Source organism: Scardinius erythrophthalmus, assembly GCF_964197995.2.
Source record: "Scardinius erythrophthalmus genome assembly, chromosome: 25".
In the NCBI taxonomy this organism is placed as follows: domain Eukaryota; kingdom Metazoa; phylum Chordata; class Actinopteri; order Cypriniformes; family Leuciscidae; genus Scardinius; species Scardinius erythrophthalmus.
This window is the reverse complement of record NC_138245.1, coordinates 5,830,761-5,853,199: the sequence shown is the minus strand read 5'-3', so window position 1 is coordinate 5,853,199 and position 22,439 is coordinate 5,830,761. Positions and strand designations below refer to the sequence as shown.

Below are 22,439 nucleotides of genomic sequence, written 5' to 3'. Positions count from 1 at the left end.
AGCATTTATTAGAAATATAAATAATTTCCAACATCTTTACTGTCACTTTTCATCAAGTTTCTTTGCTGAATACAAGACTATACGATGAAAAGTGATGATAAAGACATCCATAGTAGAACATTCACTACTGTGCACTTGCCTCGGTGAAAGTTTATTTTTATTGACAACATTATATAAACACAAAAGGAAACAGTCACAATATAGAAGAAAGAAAGAGAAGAGCCGCTGCGAAAGGTTTTTTATTTATTTAGCCCCGGTGAAAGGTGGGTTCGTTGTCCGCCATGTTGGTGACGTCACTCGTGAGGGAATGAATGAAGCGTCATCCTTCAGGAGCAGCTTTTGCAGCGCGAGGCCTCACTGCACGCGCAAACACATCACCAGATAGGACTTATTACATTTATTAACCGCCAAATCATAACATATAAACGCAAGACAATGTGGAGCGCCGGAGCGGTGAGTTTAGTGCTGATCTCGTGCCTCTTCTGCGCGTCGGTCGGCGCGGACGGTCTGGTGAACGAGGACGTGAAGCGCACGCTGGATCTGAGCACTCACCTCGGGAAGATCACAGCCGAGATCCAGCTCGCGAATCACGGGGCGTCGCGAGTGCACAGTTTCACGCTCGCGCTGGAGCCCGAGCTCGCGCCGCATCTGGCCTTCATCGGTGCATCTGTGAGTAAATCAAATAATGAATAAAAATACAAGGCAAGAGTGGGTGATGCTGGAGGGCAGCTCTTTGCTAGCTATCACTTTTGATAGCTTCTCTTTTAATTGTAACTTATTCATTTCGGACTGTTTCGTGCTTTTTAAATTATATCTGAAACTTATTTTTGCCATAGAGACAATAGGGAGTGCAACTTTTCATATACTGCAGCCTAAGCTAGCTGCATGATTCCGCTTGATTTGTACATTTGCACACATTTTTGGCTAATTTCATCTCAAACAATGTAGTTAAGATGTAAAGTTCGTTCAAATAATGAATTCAAATGAATTCTGATTTAATGCACATGGCGTTATTGAAGTGTTATATATCTAGGATTAGCATTAGCTGTGGCTGTGCAGCGCACTTCCGCTTTGCTCTGTCAGTGCCAGCGTGACACGTACGTTCTGGAGACACAGTTCACTTCCGTGCTGTCGCACTACAGCAATATAATACAAAAACATGAGTCCAGCGTCATTTGGTTTTCTTCTTTTAATAAAAATGTTTGTTTCTCGTGCTTAAAAGTGTATATTAGTAGCTATGAGTTTGACAGACGGCTCATATGCAGGTGTTTGGCTTTCATCTGTAGACAGAGGGCTTGTTTTAAGCTTCAACAGACTTTAGGGTCATGGATTTAACCTGTTTTTCTTACTTTAGACTGCATATTAAGAAGTTTCTGGTTATAACATAAGTTTGTTTTATCTTCACCAGGTAAAGGGAGAGGAAGAGGAGGATGAAAGCTTAGAGCTGAAAGAGAAAACTATCCCTGGACAAAGGTAAACTGGTCGAAAGTATTAAAGTCGGCATGAAACAGAAGTTACAATCATCTTTTCTTCACTGTTGTGACGAATATCGCTTCTCAAGCCAGAATTTATTTTTTGTATGGGACCTTTTGACCATGGGAAATTGATTGGATGGTTGAGGTCTGCTATTGGTGGATCTCATGTGAGTGACAGGTTGCCCCGCCCCTTCCACCAGTAAACACATCATCAGAGATGTCACTGGAAGAGGGAGGGGAAGTTATTTTGATTAAAGAATATGAGGGCACATGAATTTCGTTTATAACAACTACTGCAAGAAGTTTTGTTAGTTTTTATTTTGTGGTGACTAACATGTTCAGCATGCCAAAATCAGATTTAGTTTAGGGCTGCTCAATAATGGTTCAATTGATCATCAGGATTATTTTGCTCAAATTATAAGTTATTAGTAATCACGATTGTTCTCATTTAAAGGGATACTTCACCTCTGGAAAGATGAATGTGTATTTAAAATGGGTCATTTATGTAGAAGAAATGTGGAATTATTTGGAGCTTTCTAGACTGAGAAAATCCAGAAAATTTATTTTTGGCTTATGTGGATGAAAGACAACAACTCCCAGAATGCACTTGCTTCACTGCCCTAGGAGGCCACTCCCAAGCCACGCCTACCGGTTAGAGAGCGCAGTTGAAAACAACAAGGTTAGGCTACTAGTGAGACTCTGTGACGAGTTTTCCTGGGATTTCGAGATCGCCCAAAATGTTCGGGATTCGGCTTTTGCGTTCTACAGTCGCCATTCATTCATCATGTTTACTGTGGCGAGCAGGACGAGGCTGACGGCCGCGGGAGAACGGCGCGAGGCCGGTGGCGTCATTACTGAGACGCGCCGGGTCTTGCATCTCTCACGGAGGAGCGGGAATTTTCTTAGCAATGTTAAAACGCACATCAACCAATTGTTTAGCGTTCATGTAAACACTACATTCAGATTCACCAATCGGAATGAATTCAGTTAGATTGAAACAAGAGGTGTGCATGTAAACAATGAATGGCGACTGCAGAAAGCAAAAGCCGAATCCCGGACATTTTGGACGATCTTGACGGCCGGACATGTCCGGGAAAAAGAGGATGGTAACCCCTACTACTCAGTTTTCTCCACAGAACAAGAGCCTGCTAGCTCTGTTTAGCTTCCAAAGAAAGACGGCTGACTGTGTGTACATTCTGAGAGTGAGATCCCACCCTCTATGGGCGGGTTGAACACATGCGGGACAGCTCCTCCTACTGGCTGTAGTCTTTAGCCTCTGGCCAGAAAAATCCTCCGATGACGCAAAATGACGATTTTGACGTCATCGGAGGATTTTTTTCAGACAAAAAATACATAAATCTCTCGTCTCAGGGGGATATGAGGGTGGAAAGCACAGTAATTCGAAAATACTACAGGTTTTCTACTAATATAAAGCTTAATGCTAAATCCTGAAGTATCCCTTTAAGAAATTTCTATTTACATTTCATCAGAATCATTCCAGTTTCGCGTGATCACAGATCAAGAGAACGTCAATTCAGTTATTATATTTATCATATACATAAACACACTTACTAGAGGTCAGCCCAAGGTCCATACGTCAGGTGATATTTGGCTTTTTCTGTTTGGTGTCGCAAGCAGGACTTTTATTTTGAAAATTGAAAATTGTAGACATAATTTGATATATTTAGAATTAATATTCGATTTTAGCTTTTGAGAGATGCTTCTTAAAGTTTTACCATTTTTCATAATTTAGAAAGCATTCGACCGATATAGTTTGTTTAATTTTTTTATGGTCCTTATAAAAAAGTATGGGCGTTGTATCCTGTATAAAAATGCATGTTGTCTGTGCATGACGGTCCATCCGAGCAAAAGATTGAAGCTTTGTGAATTGGGTGTGGACTGGATTGTTCACTGAACACGCATAAGCGAGCAATTTCAAACTATGCTGTGTTACATGCTATAATATGTAGTATTAGCATTGCCTAGTCTTTAAGAAATTATGATTCCCAGTGCACACAGACTTTTCAGATGTTTGTTATTGGATAGTGTATACTTTTTAAATGATCTTATTTAACAATTTCTGAAAATGCCATAATAGGACTACAGAATTAAGAAATATATTTATTTTACAGATTTTTTTTTTAATTCTAATTTTTGTAAATATTATGTACAACAAATATATGTTTTATTATAGCAATAGTTATTTAAATCATTAAATTGATATCATATATACATTAGTGGCCATCGCCAGCATCAGCCATCAAAAAACCAGTCGAACTCTACATTATGAATACTGGTAAAACTTTAAGAAGCTTCTTTCAAAAGCTAAAACAGTTAAATTTGTCATCGATCCCAAATTATGTATGTGATTTTCTTAAAAAAAAACAAAAAAACGATATAGTCTCAATTCATGTTTGTATTTACAGTTTGCTTGCAGAGTTGGTTGAAGCAATGAGCACAAGTGTCTTCGTAAAGGAACACAAACATGCGGTGTTGCACTTTGATTTGTGCAGAGTATCACAATAGACATCTTTAAACGATGGGAAGGTTGGGAAGATTAAGTATTACACTGGGCAGAAAATGGATCCATTTTAGAGAAAAGCTCCTTTTTGGGGATTTAAACTGACATCTGGCAACCCACACATGAAACCTTGTTACCAATGCAATTAATAAATGAAAGAAAAAAGTTTTCAGGATAAATAACCAGTGGGCTAATATCTCAGATGATTATGCTTATTCGAGAGAAGCAATAATGGGATTAATCTTGTAACCCTAATTTGAATCCAATTTTAAACTGCAAACGGATGTGGTTTGAAGACAGATTTAATGTTCGTTTTGCTTTTTAGACTACAAACAATTACTCTAACGAGTCAGATGTGACAAAAGTTACACATGGGCTATGAGAGACACTCCTCGTTGTGTATATTGGCATGTTCCTCTTCTTGGAGATGTATACATCATTTACAGCTCCATCTTGTTCTCTTCCCCTCCTGCAGTGGTAAATTCTTCGAGGCACAGTTACCGTCTTCTCTCGCTCCGGGGGCTAAACTGCGGGTGAAGGTCGAGACTGTGTTCAGTCACGTGCTGAAGCCTTTCCCCACCCAGATCACCCAGGCCGAGCGACAGCTGGTGGTCTTCCAGGGGAACCACTACCTGTTCTCCCCATACCCCACCCGCTCCCAGACCACCCGTGTGCGCCTGGCCTCCAAAACCGTGGAGACCTACACCAAACTGGGCAACCCCACAAAGAGCGACGAGTCTATTGAGTATGGACCATTCAAAGATGTACCTCCCTTCAGCCAGGTGACTGACCACAGCAGTCATATACTGCAAACAGTGTGTTTACATGATAGTATTGACTTTATGTGCTAGTTATGAAATTGACTGACTTCATGCTTCACGTCAGTTTTTCAGTTTTGTTTTTACGTAACTAGAGTTTGGGCTCAGTCAGATTTTTTTTTATGTTTTTGAAACTTCTATTGCTCACCAAGGCTGCATTTATTTGAGCAAAAATACGGTAATTTTGTCTAATATTAATTTAAAATAACTGTTTTTTATTTTAATATATTTTAGAATGTCATTTATTCCTGTGATGAAGCTGAATTTTCAGCATCGTCGATGTTAAAAACAGTTGTCCTGCTTTAATATGTTTGTGGACTCTGTGAGAATTGTTTTTGCAAGATTCTTTTAATAGAAAGTTAGAAATCTTCTCTAACCATTTTAATTGTTTTTGTTTGATCAAATCTTACTGACTCAAACTTTGAACTAGAGGTGGACCGATAGTGAAGTTAGGCAGTAATTGATTAACCTGTAGGGGAATAACAGTTAGACCCCATAATGAGACCAGTATGTTCAATGAAGACCAGGAGTCAATCAGTTGACAGATTTCTACATTTACAAAAGCTGTAGAAAATGAGTAAGAGGATAAAACAGTCTCAAACTAACTTAGGATACAGAAACACTAGCACCTATAGTCATATGGATAATCAGTTGAGGTAATTTATTTACTCAAACAAGGTTATTTAAAGACATTATCTTTGGCACACTTAGTTCTATATATGTAATAAACTTTGGGAAGGGCCACAGGTGATACTAAATCAAAACAAATGCAAATTTGAATATTTTTCTATTAAAATATTATTTTACATTTACTTTGCTTAATGTAGTCAAATCCAAATGCATGTCAAATCTATTTCGATAAATCCTGTAAGGGTGGTCCGATCATGATTACGATCACTAGAAGCAGTATTGGCCGAAATAAATAATAGCCAACTCTCTTAGAGGAGCTTAGCAAATATAGCATTCCTGTGAAAAATAATAATAAAAAAACAGAACCGTCTTTATCAACTTAATATCAAAGTAATCAAATATAAAACAACATTGCATAGTCTTCACTGTATAAATGAAATATAGATAAATCCTACTAAATCTACTGAAGAGCAATAGACTTTTCTTGTTTGATAAGCATTAATAACACAGACGGCTGCAGGAGTATTAGGCTGCTGTCACTTTAAGACTGAATGCACAGATCCAATATACTGTTACACATGCGACTTATTTCCCAACCCTTTGTTCACTTAAGACGTGACCGACAGTGAACTCCCCAAGCGAGGTATTTTGACACATTTGTGTGTATATGTGATCATTTAGGCATAAACCTGAAGCTCAGAGTTTTATGTTTATTAATGTTCCAATCCATCTCAGAGCGAGTGCACAGAAATCCTCTTGGGCAACAGTATCTCTTTCACGGCGTAATGCAGTTTATTATCGAGCACGTCCTGCAGTTTATTGTTTAGTGACTGTATTTTACGACAATCGCTGATCTGGCTGTTTTGGATGTTAAGTTTGGGTTTTTAGGGTCAAATGAAAGCGCTTGTTGAACTCAGCACTGAACAAAAACTCTGATGTTTTGAGTGGGGAATGGATTCTGTCCAATATAAACACTTCTGATTGGCCATTGCGTCCAAGAAATCAACCTTTGACACTCTCCAGAGCAAAAACACAAAACGCACTTGAGCGTTCGCCAAATCTTCTTTGCCAATATGACATTATTACATTATCAACTGTACAGGGTGCTCTCGCTTTCTTTTGAGGGTGGTTCGCACCCTCTAGAACCGGCGGTGTCTCATTACTAGCTTTAAATATACAACCTAGCTGGCTTACTGATGAGTAAACGTGCCCAGCTGGATTTAAACCAGGGTTCCTCAAATCCAGTCCTGGAGGGCCACAGCTCAAACCCTGATCAAACTCGCCTACCTGTGATTTTTCTTTTTCTAGTGATCCTGAAGACCTTGATTAGCTTGCTCAGGTGTGTTTGATCAGGGTTTGAGCTAAACTCTGCAGGGCATTGGCCCTCCATGGCAAGATTTAAGGAAATCTGATATAAACTAATGCAAATAGACCATAACAAGCATGACATTTAAATAATTATTTAAGATTTGCATGTATTTTTGCTACACTGTTCGCTTGAGGTAGGCCTTCAAAGGTTAACATCCTCTCAGCCTCGTTGGCTACTAATGCAGCATCTAGTCAACAAAATAATCCTTTTAAAATGACAACCTGTTTATGTATTGTACGGTATACCTACCTTTTCATTGTCAAAGTTTTAAATCTGCATCTGATATATTACGTGTAGCGTAACGTGTCAAAATAAACACCACGAGGTGCCAGTGCTAGCTTTTATTTCGCCTCTAGAGGCCGCTCTCATACTGTGATGACAGCGGACCCTTCTCAGCTGATCCTGCAACAAACGCAACCGGGAAAAAAACGATTATTGCCGATAACCACAGTCTGGAAACGAATCTGCTAAAACGATGTGTATGTGTGGACGTCTACTCTGAGCAGCAGTGTTTAACCTTTTGAAAACTGCTGGTTTGTAGGATGCCATGAAGATCCACTATGAGAACAACACACCCTTCCTCACCATCAGCAGCATCACTCGAACCATCGAGGTCTCTCACTGGGGCAACATCGCCGTGGAGGAAACCGTCGATCTGAGACACACTGGTGCCTACCTGCAGGGGCCCTTTTCCCGCTATGACTACCAGAGACAGTCTGACAGCGGCATTTCCTCAGTCAAATCTTTCAAGGTGTCTAAACACTCTCTTTTTATTTTTTTAAACTCTTCAAAGAATTTTGCAAAATGACAGCTGGTCCAACATAATGTCTCAGCTGAAGTTTGTGTTCCTGTAGGGAACTCGAAAGAACTCTATTTTGGTCAGGGGTATGAAATATATTATATTTGGCTTTGCATTGAACATTTTAGATTTCATATTTTAGAGTCTAGATATGCATGGAAGACTAAGAGTGCCTCTTAAATAAAAGGAAAGTTAGACCTTTAAAATGAATTTTAGCTTAAATGAAGAGGAATCTTGACCTCCACGGTGCACTTGGTTTGATGTTCTTCTTCAACTTGTGTGTTCTGTATCCCTGCAGACCATCCTCCCAGCCTCTGCTCAGGACGTGTACTACCGCGATGAGATCGGGAACATCTCCACCTCTCACCTCCAAGTTCTAGATGATTCCGTAGAGGTTGAAATCCGTCCCCGTTTCCCGCTGTTCGGCGGCTGGAAAACACATTACATGATTGGTTATAATCTTCCCAGCTATGAATATCTCTACAATCTGGGTGTGTGTCTGGTTTATGAAGTTGAGAGATTAGAAACATTTTTTTCTTTTAATTTAAAGTCATTATAAAGTTACAAATCCATTTGGCCTTTAGGAGACCAGTATGCCCTGAAGATGCGTCTGGTCGATCATGTCTATGATGACCAGGTTATTGACCAGCTAACGGTGAAACTGATCCTTCCTGAAGGAGCCAGGTGAGCATCTGATATAAGTTTAATTTGGTGACTTGCACTTACAGGTATAAATATGTAATACACAATTCCTTTAAAAATCTTGACAATAGATTAACTGCTGCTTTGTTGGTCTAGAAATATCCACATGGACACCCCGTACCCCATCACCCGCAGTCAGGACGAGCTGCATTACACTTACCTGGACACCTTTGGCAGACCTGTGCTGGTGGCCACCAAGAACAATCTGGTGGAGCAGCACATTCAGGACGTTGTGGTAATCTCAGACTTTCACAGGAGACCAGCAGGGTCATTTTAAATGGTGTTAAATCTCTTGCAAAGATACAGAACTTCTGTAAAGCCTCAAGATTCCTCAAGTACAATCCTGTCCTGTCGTCTTAACCCTGATGCACTTTACAGTGTTGCTTAGAAAATATGGGCTGAACATTTTAGTTTTCATATTTTACAGTCTGGTCTAGATATGCATGGAAGACTAAGAGTGCTTCTTAAAATAAAAGTTACTAATTTAAAAATAAAGTAAATCACTATTCAAACTGATAAAAAAAAAAGACCTTTAAAATGTTAATTGTAAATAAATACAATTGGCAAATGGATAAAGCAATTTAAATGTAACATGCTACATTTAACTAGAATTATAAATATAAATTAAAAGGTTTTAAATGCATTCACTTTGACCTTTTTACATTTGTATTTTTCAAGCAACACTTTTTTATATATATATTGAAGCTCATTAAGAAAAAATTCTTGCATATTTTTTTTCTTTTAATTTTCTTCTACATAGAGTAATCTAAAGCTATTCAAAAAATCTACTTTTTTTTCATCAAACTACAGCATTGTTTCGGATATTTTTATTTAGTTTACAAAAGTGAGTGGGCATGTACGTCAATTTCTAAACAAACGCTGAGCAGTTGCCACATTAAACATGGTGGTTTTGCCATTATTCGCTGCAGTTCTTGCTCTGCCCTCTAAAGTACCGGTGCTCTGCTCAGCAAACCTTTCTTCAAATTTTTCCAATGGAATCGAAGTGCATGCAAAGTGTCAAAAATGTCTTGTGGAGGCAGCGACCGCACCAGTGTGCTTATGCAGAAAGTAGCAAATATAAGCCCTCTGTGTTTTTCTCATTAGGTTCACTACAACTTCAATAAGATCCTGATGCTGCAGGAGCCGTTGTTAGTGGTGGGAGCGTTCTACATCCTCTTTTTCACTGTCATCATCTACGTGCGCCTCGACTTCTCCATCACCAAGGTGCGCCTGGAGCACACGGTATTGTAGAAACGACTGAAGGTGTCCGATTCTTATCTAAGCTGTCCGTTTCCTCATTTACTCTGCCAGGATCCAGCAGCGGAGGTGCGTATGAAGGTGGCCTCCATCACCGAGCAGGTCCTGACTCTGGTCAACAAGCGTCTCGGCCTGTACCGCCACATGGATGAAGTGGTGAACCGCTACAAGCAATCCCGGGACACCGGAGCCCTAAACAGTGGCCGCAAGACTCTAGAGGCTGAACACCGCACCCTCACCAATGACATCACTGCTTTACAAGCCCGTCTGAAGGCAGAGGGCTCCGATCTGGCTGAAAAAGTAGTCCATCTCAACAGAAGCCGTTCTTTTATCTCATTTTAAAATGCTTTCAGTGGTTCTAAACGTTCACCGTTCCTCCGCCTGCAGGTTGGCGAGATACAGAAGCTGGACGGCCAGCTGAAGGATCTGGTGTCCCGATCCTGTCAGGAAGCCGAGCGGCTGGTGGCCGGAAAGGTGAAGAAGGACGCCTACATCGACTCGGATAAAACCCTGACGGGCAAGAGGCAAGAGCTGGTCAGCCGCATCGACAGCCTTCTGGACGCCTTGTAAATCTCACACCGGACTGGCAGATCAAGTGTACACTCACATACAAGATGCATCATTCTGTGAACATCATGTTGGTGCCTTTGTAGGAAGTTTGAGTGATTTTTGCAGGATGTGTGTGTGGTCGTGGAAGAGGGTTTTTTATGTTTCATGTTGCTGAATGTCAGATGCAGTCTTCATTATCATAGTCCAGCAAACTGCTTCCTTTTCACTATCATTTGCAGTTTTTGGAGTCGGATTTGAATTTAAATTGGTTCCACAACCTCTCATCGTAATCTCACCTGAACATCATTGCACTTATTGTTTTCAACAAAAAAAATAGAGATAGAGAGAAAAGGATCTTCCCCGTCCTAAAACACAAGGTGCTGAAAAGGTTGACGCTGATATGCTCATGTTTGGAAATTTTCTATTGGGTTTTTATTTCTCACATTTTTGTATGATTTTCTTTTATTGTAAATGACGTACTTCAGTTCCACAGTGAATGATATGAATGAGATTGATTTTTGTATGTCATCGGTAAATGTGACACATTTTCAGTCCGTAAATAAACAAGGTGTTTAAAACCGGACCAGTGATCTGATTTATTTGACTATAACAGTCTTTGCAAAGTAAAGCAATTTTACTTCAAAATGTGCAGGCCATTAGACACCTATCATTAATCCATTCTATCATTAAGTTCTTAGTGTCCATAAATGTCTTTTTTCTCCCAGAATACAAACATAGTTTTTTTTGTGGGGGTAGCAAATTAATTCTTGAATATTTAGCAAATTAAATCTAAACCTTGAAAATTAAAAAAAAATGTTTTATGATTCTTTGGTAGTTTTTTGTTGCCATGTTATTTTTAATGGTTGTTTGTGTGTAATCAATATAAGACAGCTTTTTAGATTGCTGGAAATTGAGTTTATATACAAAAAAAAACTAATTTTTACTGTGTAATAAACCCTTTTTTGACAAAAGACTGACAGTTACCAATCAGATCTGTTTCCAAGTTATGATGATATAGTTTTTTGTGTGGGTGTGTATATTTTTAGTTCATATAGTCTAGTGTACAGTGCCCAGAATTATATCAGGTAATCCATCTTAATTTTGTGTTGGTTTTTCAAAGCAAACATGATTGGATCACCTTGATCCAGATACACACTTTTTCACAGTGCTCTAAATGGGGTTAGATTTCACAATGTAAAGAACGACAGGTAGAAGAGTCGATGGGTCACTTTAAGTGTTTTCATTGAAAAGAAAGAAAACAACATAATGCAAACATCACCTTCCATTTTCATTTTCCTTTAAACGATCAGAACCCTACAGAGGCACTGAAGGGTATGGAAGCTTGTTTCCGCCACAAAATAATAATAAAAAAAAGATAATTGCGACTTTTTATCTCACAATTGCGAGTTTACATCTCGCAATTCTGACTTTATTTCTCAGAATTGCGAGATATAAAGTCAGAATTGCGTGTTTTAAAGTCGCAATTGCGTGTTATAAAGTCAGAATTCTGAGATATAAAGTCAGAATTGCGTGTTATAAAGTCAGAATTCTGACTTTTTTTCTCGCAATTGCGACTTAATATCACGCAATTCTGACTTTATATCTCAGCATTCTGACTTTATATCTCAGAATTCTGACTTTATATCACGCAATTGGGAGATATAAAGTCAGAATTGCATGATATAAAGTCGCAATTGCGTGTTATAAAGTCAGAATTCTGAGATATAAAGTCAGAATTGCGTGTTATAAAGTCAGAATTCTGACTTTTTTTCTCGCAATTGCGACTTTATATCACGCAATTCTGACTTTATATCTCAGAATTCTGACTTTATATCTCAGAATTCTGACTTTATATCACGCAATTGGGAGATATAAAGTCAGAATTGCATGATATAAAGTCGCAATTGCGTGTTATAAAGTCAGAATTGTGAGATATAAACTATTCTGAGGTAAAAAAAAAAAAAAAAGTCCGTCTTTTTTCCCCCTTATAATTGGACTTTATATCTCACAATTCTGAGAAAATATGTCAGAATTGCGAGATATAAACTCGCAATTATGTGTTATAAAGTCAGAATTGCGTGATATAAAGTCAGAATTCTGAGATATAAAGTCAGAATTGCGTGATATAAAGTCGCAATTGCGAGAAAAAAAGTCAGAATTCTGACTTTATAACACGCAATTGTGACTTTATATCTCGCAATTCTGACTTTAAAACACGCAAATGCGACTTTATTTCACGCAATTCTGACTTTATATCTCGCAATTCTGAGAAATAAAGTCAGAATTGCGAGATGTAAACTCGCAATTGTGAGATAAAAAGTCGCAATTATCTTTTATTTTATTTTTATTTTTTGTGGCGGAAACAAGCTTCCATAGAAATCCGATCAGATTACTTTTGAACATGGGTGAAAAAGAAATGTAAAGAAGTAGAGCCTCTCTTTAATGAGTGTGCATTGTAACGCAAAGTTGAGATGTGGCCCAGAGAGAAAAAAAACAATAGGTGTCGGAGGAAAAGATGCACGAGAGATGGCGTATTTTCCCCGTGTTTAATAAAATTACTCAAATGTCACACTCGTCCGCATACATGGGGATCGAGTGAGAAAAAGTATACAAACAAACACCCAACTCTGTACTTTTATTTCCTTTTATATTTGTGACCAAAGTACAAATGTCGGTAGAGCGGTTATCTCTTCTCCTCACCTGTCAAATCTATTACTGACACGCTACGCACATGCGCAGTTCTCATTTTACCTCAGATTAACATAAAAGCACAAAGTGACCGTTACAGCATGTTCTGACCACAAGAGGGCAATAACACGCTGTACTCGGCCTGAACCCAAGTCTTGACCCCGTCTGTCTTAGTGGTAGTTAACGTTCTTAATCTAACACATCTGCTCGACTATGTAAGGTAATCAAACGTAAAATCAATGTCATTAAACAACTGTTGGTAATATGTTGGATTTTGTCACTGCATACAGGGCCAGAGTTTAACATTATTGAGCAATTTTGAAGATCTGTGACAAAAAAAGTGACCTAGGCCTGTCTCGCATAACCAGTAACCAGTTCTCCTTCATTGCTAGCATGCACATCAAATCTGTATTGATATATGGCCAACAGAACTTGAGGTGCTTCTCTACAGGACTTCCAGGATCCCAGGATCCAAGACGCTGGCAGAGGCCAAGCTGAGGTCATCATCACCTCATGAGTGAGGTCATCACTGGTCACCACAGGGCCATTTCCTGCGCCAGCATAACAACTGCCATTCCCATCCCCATGATAACGCAGACATATTGTATATGCTGTACAATAATCATTCTGAAAATACACACTGGAGGGAAACCAAGACAATGTCTGTTAGCACTGATGCTTAGAGCGCCGGAGCCTCACAATGGCACACACTCTGTGTTTGTGGTTAGTCTTTAGCACCGCTGGGTGGGAAACCCTGTGAAACTCTCATTCTCACACATTCGCAGACAAAATGCTGTCAAAATGGCTTTTGTAAAAGTCAGGGGCATGTGTGAATGCTGAACAGAACACACAAACAGAGAGGCTTCTGGAATGGCTATATGCTTGTGCTTTTCATTACATGTGTTTACAGTTACAGAGCTCGATAGCATCTGTCGGCACATCAGTTTGGGTCATAATAAAGCGAGAGTGTTCTATGGACATTACTGACATAATTGTGCATATTGCTAGAGGATTTTGAAATTATTTTATTTTTAATTATGTTGTTTTTTTTTTTAAGTCTTAAAGTTTTGGGGCCATAAAGATTCTTAGAGCATTAAATACTTTTATTCAGCAAGGACGCATTCAATTGATCAAAAGTGACAGTAAAGACATTTATAATGCTTCAAATAAATACTGTTCTTTTGAACTTTCTATACATCAAAATCCTGGATAAAATGTAGCATGGTTAAGCAGCACAACTGTTTTCAACATTGATAATAATAATAAATGTTTCTTGAGCATCAAATCATCATATTAGAGTGATTTCTGAAGGATCATGTGACACTGAAGACTGGAGTAATGATGCTGGAAATTCAGCTTTGATTACAGGAATAAATTACATTTTAAAATATATTATGTTAAATTGGAATAATATTTCACAATATTACTGTTTTAACTGTATTGTTTTAATCAAATAAATGCAGCCTTGGATTTAGAAAAAGAGCTTTTTTTTTGTTTTGTTTTTTACATTTAAAAATCATACCGACCCCAAACTTTGTATGGTTTTTGTTTTTTTTGTGGCTTTTGATTAAAGATATGCTAACGCTTTTCTAAGAAATCTAAATTATGATGTTTTTTTTATTATAATTTTTTTAAATCCCATAAACTTACACTGACAGAAATCAAAGCCATATCTACAGGCCAAAACATCAGCGAATCAGTGGGCCCTTTCGGACTTGGGCCAGTAAGTAACCACCTAGCAACACCCTAGCAACCACCTATACAACTTAGCATAGTGGCAGTGAGATTTACACTGAATTTGTCTTTAGATATCAAACTATAGTTTGAAATTCTTTACCATAAAAACTCACATCAAATAAAACCAGCATAATTTGGGTCCTGGATGCTGATTGGTCAATGCAGCGTTCCATCCATGTTTTATTCCCAAAATATCACAGGCCTCTCATACCTTCAAGACACAACTTTTGATTTCTGCTTGATTTTGACACCGAGCCAAATGTCAGATATGGCATTAATAATCCCGCATGCGCGAGCTGACTGGTGGGCGAGAGAGAGGGCCGTTACGGGTGCCGGCGCTCCATCACAGCTTCATCTAGAACATACAGTACAGCGTCTGCCAAAGCTGCGGTTTAGCTGTTGACCAAACCGGAGCTTAAATTCTGTTTGAAACCGGAATCCAGCAGCAGTACTGTATCCTGATGTGGTGCACAGTGAAAGCTGAGGTGTGTGTGAGGGTGTGGGGGAGGTGGAGGGTGGGAGCACACACACACACACACACACACACACACGCTCCAAGCTGAAGAGTTCAATGACAGTTTCTCAAAGCCCAGGCAGAAAGCTCAAGAAGACTCCAGCACCAAACAAAGAGTCCAACTTGGCCGGTGTTCATTAGCGATAGAGCGTCCACAATAGAGGCGAGTGTGAGGTGGTCTCGGGCCCCGGGGCCGCACTGACCCGCCGTTGATTGATTGTGCCGGGCCGGGCTCACCTGCAGCCCCTGCACACGCACACACACACACACACACACACGCGAGCGCGCACGCACGTCCTGACAGCCTGCAGAGAGACCCGTCAGTGTCAGAGAACAATATCCTGCACTGTGCAGCTCGCAACTGAGCACGCTCATAAATCACCACGGTGACAGAGACACCGCCCTCACTGTCCGCACTCACACACACACACACACACACACACACACACACACACACCGTCAGAAAACCTCAAGCTGTGCAACTACATGAAAGGGGTGTTTTTGAGAGGTTACATTGTGGCACCTGACTTGGGCCGGCAAAATAATATTCAGCTTATTAACTGTGTCCTCTCGCATACAACAACTGTGTTATTTACGTATTTATGAAACCGATATAAAGCATCCTGGTCCTGCTTGCTGATTGGTTAATACATTGATCCATATTGTAACAGAAATGACACCGGTTCACCGAAATCATCTATGATATAATCATAATTTTTCATCAAAATTGTATTATTAATTAAATCTACTATGCGGCATATGAATTTGCGGCAAAATATTGTAGTTTGAATGGACGGCATTTGACATCGACAAAAACGTGATTTTTGGGAACACTTTATTTTAGAGTCCTTGTGTTACATGTAGTTACTATAGTGATAACAGTAAATTATGCATAATTACATTAAACTAACCCTAAACCTCAGTACAGGCTGTTAATGAATATTACTCACTGTCGATTGTAACAAAGACGCCTCGAAATAAATTGTAACCGATTTTTCTGCTCTCTTTCAAAAGTTGATAAGCTTATTTTTTTTATATCCTAAGTATGACCAGTTAATGGCATTTTATTATTTGCATTAGCATTGGTTTCCCCGATTACTGTGACTCTATCAGAACAGACCCACTAGTTCACAGCCACTGATATAGTAACATTACTCAAAATCAATTTCCCAAAAAATCAATTGCACATAGATTTTTAGTTAATGTGTTACAGTGTAATTAAAAGTGTAAGTACATTATACATACATGTACTTACTATAGGGTTAGCAATGAGCTTTGGTTTAGGGTTAATTACATGTAATTATGCATAATTAATGTGTAACGAGGACACAGATTTTTTTCTCATTGAATGTTCTAATCCACTCATTAGCATATAACATTACAGAAGTAAAACTGTTTGCATTTCATGTTGTTTCAATGTTTTATATTGACTTTAATTTAAACTTTCCAGTAACCATATTCTTACATTTCTAGCCGCACAATCTCATAAAACCATACAAGCGTTCAGCTTTTATATGAGAAACAAAGAGCTCCAGTAGTCTGAGGAAACAGACACCCGTCCACAGGTGAATATATGACCTCTAAACATCCCGAGGCACAATCCTCCCCTCACAACAACGGTTCTCTCAAACGCACTTTCATCTCTCTTTCATCCCATCTTTTTGTTTTAATAAAGAAAGACGAGGTCCAGCTGCAGCTTCCTCTATGTCTAACTCTATATTTCTCCTCAAAATCCTCCAAAAATACACTTTTCCATTCTGACTTTTAATGATATTTTTTAAAAGATATGGCTAGATATTATCTGACTATAAATTCTGATTGGATGAGCTATATGAGCTATTCAAAGTTGCCATGAGTTATTTTTTAATTCAGATGAAATAATGTAATTTACTATCGTTTGTGTTTGTATATATATTTAAAAGATATTAACACTTTTAGCTGAAGAGTCAGCAAGGATGTAATAAATGATCAAAAGTGATAGTAAAGACATTTATAATGAAGGATTTCGGTTACACTTTATTTTAAGGTGACAGTTACATTGTACTTACTCAAGTAATATACATGTACTTACTATAAAGTTACTGTTAGGGTTTGGTTTAGGGTTAGTTACTTGTAATTATGCATAATTTACTGTTATTACTATAGTAAGTGCATGTAGTAACGTGTAACTACGTCACCTTAAAAATAAAGTGTTACCAGGATTTCTTAATATTGTTTTTATTCGTTTTATAAAAACGATAAAAGTTAACAAACATAAACAAGCATATCCATCACCCTTCTTACCAGGGTTTCTATGTCAAATAAATTTTGTTCTTTTGAACTTTTTATTCATCAAAAAGTCCTGAAACAAATCACAAAACCATAAAACTGTTAAGCAGACATTGAGATTATCAGTGTCTTCAACATTGATCATAATCAGAAATGCTTCTTGAGCAGCAAATCAGCATATTAAAGGTATAGCGGAGGATTTTTTACTTCCGGGTGGATCACCTATACTATTGGTCCTCCTAATTGTCAATCATTCTGGTGAATCAATCAAACTTTTCAAAAAGTGGAGAGGGCGGGTCTTATCTAAAATTCGGAAAGATCCTCCGCTATACCTTTAAATATACATATAATTAAGCACTTTTTTAATATACATAGATTTATATATCATATATATATATATTTATTTATTTATTTTTCTAAATGTATTTATTATCCTTTTTTAAATAATACTTTTAAAGTAACTTCATTTTCTGTGCCTTTTATATCCTCCTGAGAACTAGGGAAAACGTGACAAAAAAAAAACCACAAAACATGTGATTACATTAATTACATTAAATTACATTGTTTGGAGCATAAGAAACAAATGCATTTTTGCAAGACATTTTTGAAAAAATATATTTTAATCATATGTAAAAAAAAAAAAAAAGCCTTTTTTATAAATTAAGCAATTTAATTAATAGTAAAATTCCATCATATTGAATTGAATATTCCTTAGGTATTTTAATTGAATAATTGAAGAGCACTCTATTTTATTAAGAAAAATAAAAGACACACATGGCCATAAATGCCATTCCCCTTCTATGCATTGCATCTATACAGCTGTTCTTGGGGCAACATGTAATGAAAAAAGACGTGTAATAATGGGAGTAATAATTGGGAATAAGAATATCTCATGTTTCATATGAATACTGATATGTAATTTCTTTCCCTATTCATTCCAAAATGCCTGACATGCCATCCTGTTATTCCGTTCTCTACAGTGGACATGTATGAAACCAATGCCCTTGTAACAGAAAGTCACTTCAAAGTTCTGATTTGAAAACCCATAACGTGTTCCTGAGATGTTCATTTCTGACAAACAATTTGAAAAAGAGTCAGATTAAGAGTGCTACATTTGACCATTCAGTCATATTTAAAGACCAAGAAGAGGGAGTTGTCAAGGTGAAACCTTCAAACATTTGGTATCTCTGCAAAGCCCTGAATGTGCAGGACATCCAGACTTAAAACTGAGACATCAGAGAAATCCGCTAAAACATATTGTCCACTACAGAGGCAAAAGGTCTGTTCCGGGGTGTCAGGCTGCAATAGCAAAAGCAATATGACACTTACAGCTCTACAGTGATTTCATGGTTAAAACACCCCTTACCCATGGTAAAATCAGTGTAATGCACGGCTTCATGACCACAGCGCCTGCCGGTTTAGAAAAGCACACAACAATAGCGTGTGTGAGAGAAGCCAGGCACTGCCCTGTCCGCCGGTCATTCCACACTGACAGAGCTTTAGGAAGAGAAAAAGAGGAGAGCGGGATGAAAGGTGAGTGGTGCCCTGCGCAGGTGGCAGGTGTGATCACGGCGGACGGCAGGAGCAGAGGGACACAAAGGACCGGTCTGTTTCTCGCTCACAGCTGCAGGGGGTGGAGATGAGTCCGGCTGACAGATAGACAGACACCACAGGGGAGGAGGGAGACGGAGAGATGGAAGGAGAGCTCTGACGGTGATACTTCAAACGCAGGATTGGGTCCTGGGTGCCGAGAGACACATTCTTTCTAAAAGAAGGGGGGGGGGGGCAGGCGGAAGAAAGAGGGAGATAGAAAAGAGTAATGCTGCCTGTGCGCAAGTGTGTGTCGAATGTGAATCTCTACAGTCGCTTGGAAAACCAGACATACACTTAAAGTGTCCGAATGACAGTGCGTCGATTAAACAAAAGTGCAATCCCACAAACAATGCTGGAGATTTTCACAGAACTAACTTCACTTTTCTGAGCCATTCTGCCATTATTGACTGGTATGATTTCAGTTCACACTAGAGTGACCACAGGTGAAGTTTCTTTGTAATTATTTGTGAAATTTACAAGAATTCCTAAATGAAAAATGTTTCATTCACAAGTTTTTTTTTTCCATTGTACTATTTGTCTACATTTTGAACATTTGTGAACATCAATGACAAATAAAAGTGTCCATGGAAAAGAAAAGGGACCTGAAAAAATCTAGTCTACACCACAAGTGCCAAATTCTAAAACATTTTGTATTTATGTTGGTTTCATATGCTTTTGAAAACTTTTCTACCATTTTCAAGAAATGTTTCAATTTAATAACTTGTCAGGTGGTGTAACCATAAAGTAAAAATTACATATTGCCCTGGCATATTGAATACATGTGAGTGTACAATTATTTATGATTGTTTAAAAAATGTAAATATATTTTATAACGTAAAAAGTATTATATATATATATATATATATATATATATATATATATATATATGTATGTATGTGTGTGTGTGTGTCTGTGTGTGTGTGTCTGTGTTTATTAATATCTACTTTTTACCTAATCAAATATATTTACATTTTTACATATATAGTACTGGTCAAAAGTTTGGAAACATTACTATTTTTTTTATGTTTTTTAAATAAGTGTCTTATGCTCATCAAGCCTGCATTTAAAAAAAATAATAATAATACAGGACAAAAAAACGTAATATTGTGAAATATTATTACAATTTAAGGGTATTCTATTTTAACACACTTTAAATGATAATTGATGTGATTGTTATTATGTGAATTTTCAGTATCATTACTCCAGTCTTCAGTGTCACATGATCTTTCAGAAATCAATCTAATACGCTGTTTTAATTTTTTTTAAATCAATGTTGGAAACAGTTGTGCTGCATAATTTTTTTTATAACCTGTGATGTTTTTTTCAGAATTCTTTGATGAATAAAAAGTTGAAAAAGAACAGCATTTATTTAAAATAGAAATATTTTGTAACCATATACACAAAGATTTTAAATGATCTGATTAAGAGACTTAGAAACTTATTACTAGGTCTACTACTTGTTTGTAATACATGTCTGTGTGACATGAAATTGTAATAACAGTGTTTAGTTTGATAATAGATCTGTTGATCATAGTTTAATCCTCTCCTCTTGTGTAACTGTCCAGAGCTCCAGCTAAGACCCCCTGATCTCTGCCACATGGCATCCCATCAAAGCACCTTCACTCCGGGCTCTGAGAGCGAGTCAGCCCCCTGATTCATCTCTGGAGGAAGCATGCCTGTGTCAGATCCCCGTCTAATGTTTTTTCATGAGTGTGTGTGTGTGTTATTCTTTGCCTCAGCACGACTCCGCATGTAGTTTCAACCCAGCTCCCTGTCAAAATACACACATAGTCCAACCACTTCTGTACGCGACAGTTAATACATAGATGATTTGATTCTTTTTGAATGTCTCCACAACCATCTGTGTGCATGAATTATCACACAAATAGCCGCACACACTTGGACTGACTGGAAGGGCAAGGTCACTTCCCATTGGCCGCAAGTCTAACCCTCTGTTTTCCAGGGCAGTCTTTTCCCCTCCTCGACTGCTGATAGGAAACTTAGATAGAACCTCCCCAGACACTTCAAAACATCTGTCCATGCCCTTCCTTCATACTCTCTCCCTCTTTATCTTTTCCACACTTTGTTTAGTACCCTGCCCCACAGCATTAACTATTTGCCCTCTACCTGTCAGAGCGGAACGTGAAGGAGAGTGCAGGTGTGCCGTCCCAGGAACGTGAGGAAGCCTGAGCTTTGACAGATAGGAAGTGACCTCCTGCTCTGGCTGCTTCCCGTATCACTCTTTATTTACCCGGACCTGCTGTCCTCCAACATCTGAAGCTCACTTCCACCTGCACAGCCCGAGACCACCTAAAGCTCTCCACTGAGGAGAGAGAAGAGAGAAGCTCACACTGACCTACAAGCTCCACCTCTGGTTTTATACCTGAAAACATTTTCTAAATCATAAAATAAAGAATTGTACCTGCTTTTTGGCCAGTCTCGGTCTAGGGGACAAAGGTATCTCAGTATCAGCTGTGTTTTAGATGTTTGCTGAGGAGAAATAAAGATATACAAATGAGACAATAATTGACAGTGTTAGAAAAAAGAACTACAAACATTTGACATGAAAGTTGATGCTAGGGCTGCATTATTAATTATAATAAAACCAAAATTGCAATCTGGCTTAGTGCAATAATCAAATCACAAATGCAGCGATTTACTTAAATCAGCGGTTCCCAACCTTTCCCAACCCGTGGCCCACACAACCAAACGGATACGTTTCCGCAGCCCACTGTGGGAATTTTAACACACCCAACTCTTCGTCGCGCAAGTTAATGAGGACTTAGAAACTGAGATTGTTAACACAGTCTTTATTGAATAAACTGGCAATGAAGAGAAAATTCAGATTATGGGTTACCGGGACCAGGTCCGGTTCCAGAATCAAATCAGGTGTTTTAGCCTTAAGACTTTTGTGCGGTCACTATGTCAATCATTGCAATTTCGAGGGAGAATTCCACATTTGCAGGAATCTCTTCACATCGTGTCTATACTTTGTGAAAATGATCGGATTCGCGAGCTTGCAGAACTCAGCGCTGAACAAAAACTCGTTTTAAACGGTGAGTGGATTCTGACTAACTTAAACACCTCTGATTGGCCATTGCATTCATAGATAGATATGTCTGTGATTGGTTACATTGCTCAACGCTGCAAAAGCACGTTGTAAATAGAAACATTTGACGGCTCTCCAGGGCGCAAGCACAGATCCGCACTGGAGCGTTTGCCAAATCGGTTTCGCCAAAATCCCATGCAGCTTCAACTGAGGGTGCCCTGTTGTGCAGCCCTACAAATAAGCAAAGCAAACCCGGAGCTTGTTTTAAAATTACATTTGCAATTAATCCTAACCCATCGAGCAGCCTTGGTTCATTCTGAAATCTCGCTTCTGATTTGTATCTTGTTAAATGAGGGCAGCTTGTAACATGTTTGGATGTTTTCTGAACAATATGTGAGATTATTCGATTATTATTATCGCATCAATCTCAAATGAGAAATAATTGAGTTATTGACCGCAATTTTTCTTTC

At 38.4% G+C, this 22,439-nt stretch overlaps 1 protein-coding gene across 1 annotated transcript; it reads left to right on the top strand.

Annotated features, from left to right (window-relative positions):
- The first annotated feature begins 271 nt into the window (after nt 1-271).
- rpn1 (ribophorin I) lies at nt 272-10,703 on the top strand. Its single transcript, XM_081357885.1, has 10 exons — nt 272-669; nt 1,409-1,473; nt 4,472-4,778; nt 7,355-7,564; nt 7,911-8,103; nt 8,197-8,296; nt 8,411-8,549; nt 9,419-9,538; nt 9,626-9,871; nt 9,959-10,703. The coding sequence occupies exons 1-10, from the start codon at nt 436-438 to the stop codon at nt 10,139-10,141; spliced, it is 1,797 nt and encodes a 598-aa protein (XP_081214011.1). The 5' UTR covers nt 272-435; the 3' UTR covers nt 10,142-10,703.
- Nucleotides 10,704-22,439: the final 11,736 nt, after the last annotated feature.

Bases quoted from the DNA above. Each gene is read 5' to 3' on its own strand.
- rpn1 (XM_081357885.1), top strand. From the start codon at position 436: ATGTGGAGCGCCGGAGCGGTGAGTTTAGTGCTGATCTCGTGCCTCTTC. The intron at 1,474-4,471 runs GTAAACTGGTCG...CCCCTCCTGCAG, and splicing joins AAAACTATCCCTGGACAAAG to TGGTAAATTCTTCGAGGCAC. The intron at 7,565-7,910 runs GTGTCTAAACAC...GTATCCCTGCAG, and splicing joins CCTCAGTCAAATCTTTCAAG to ACCATCCTCCCAGCCTCTGC.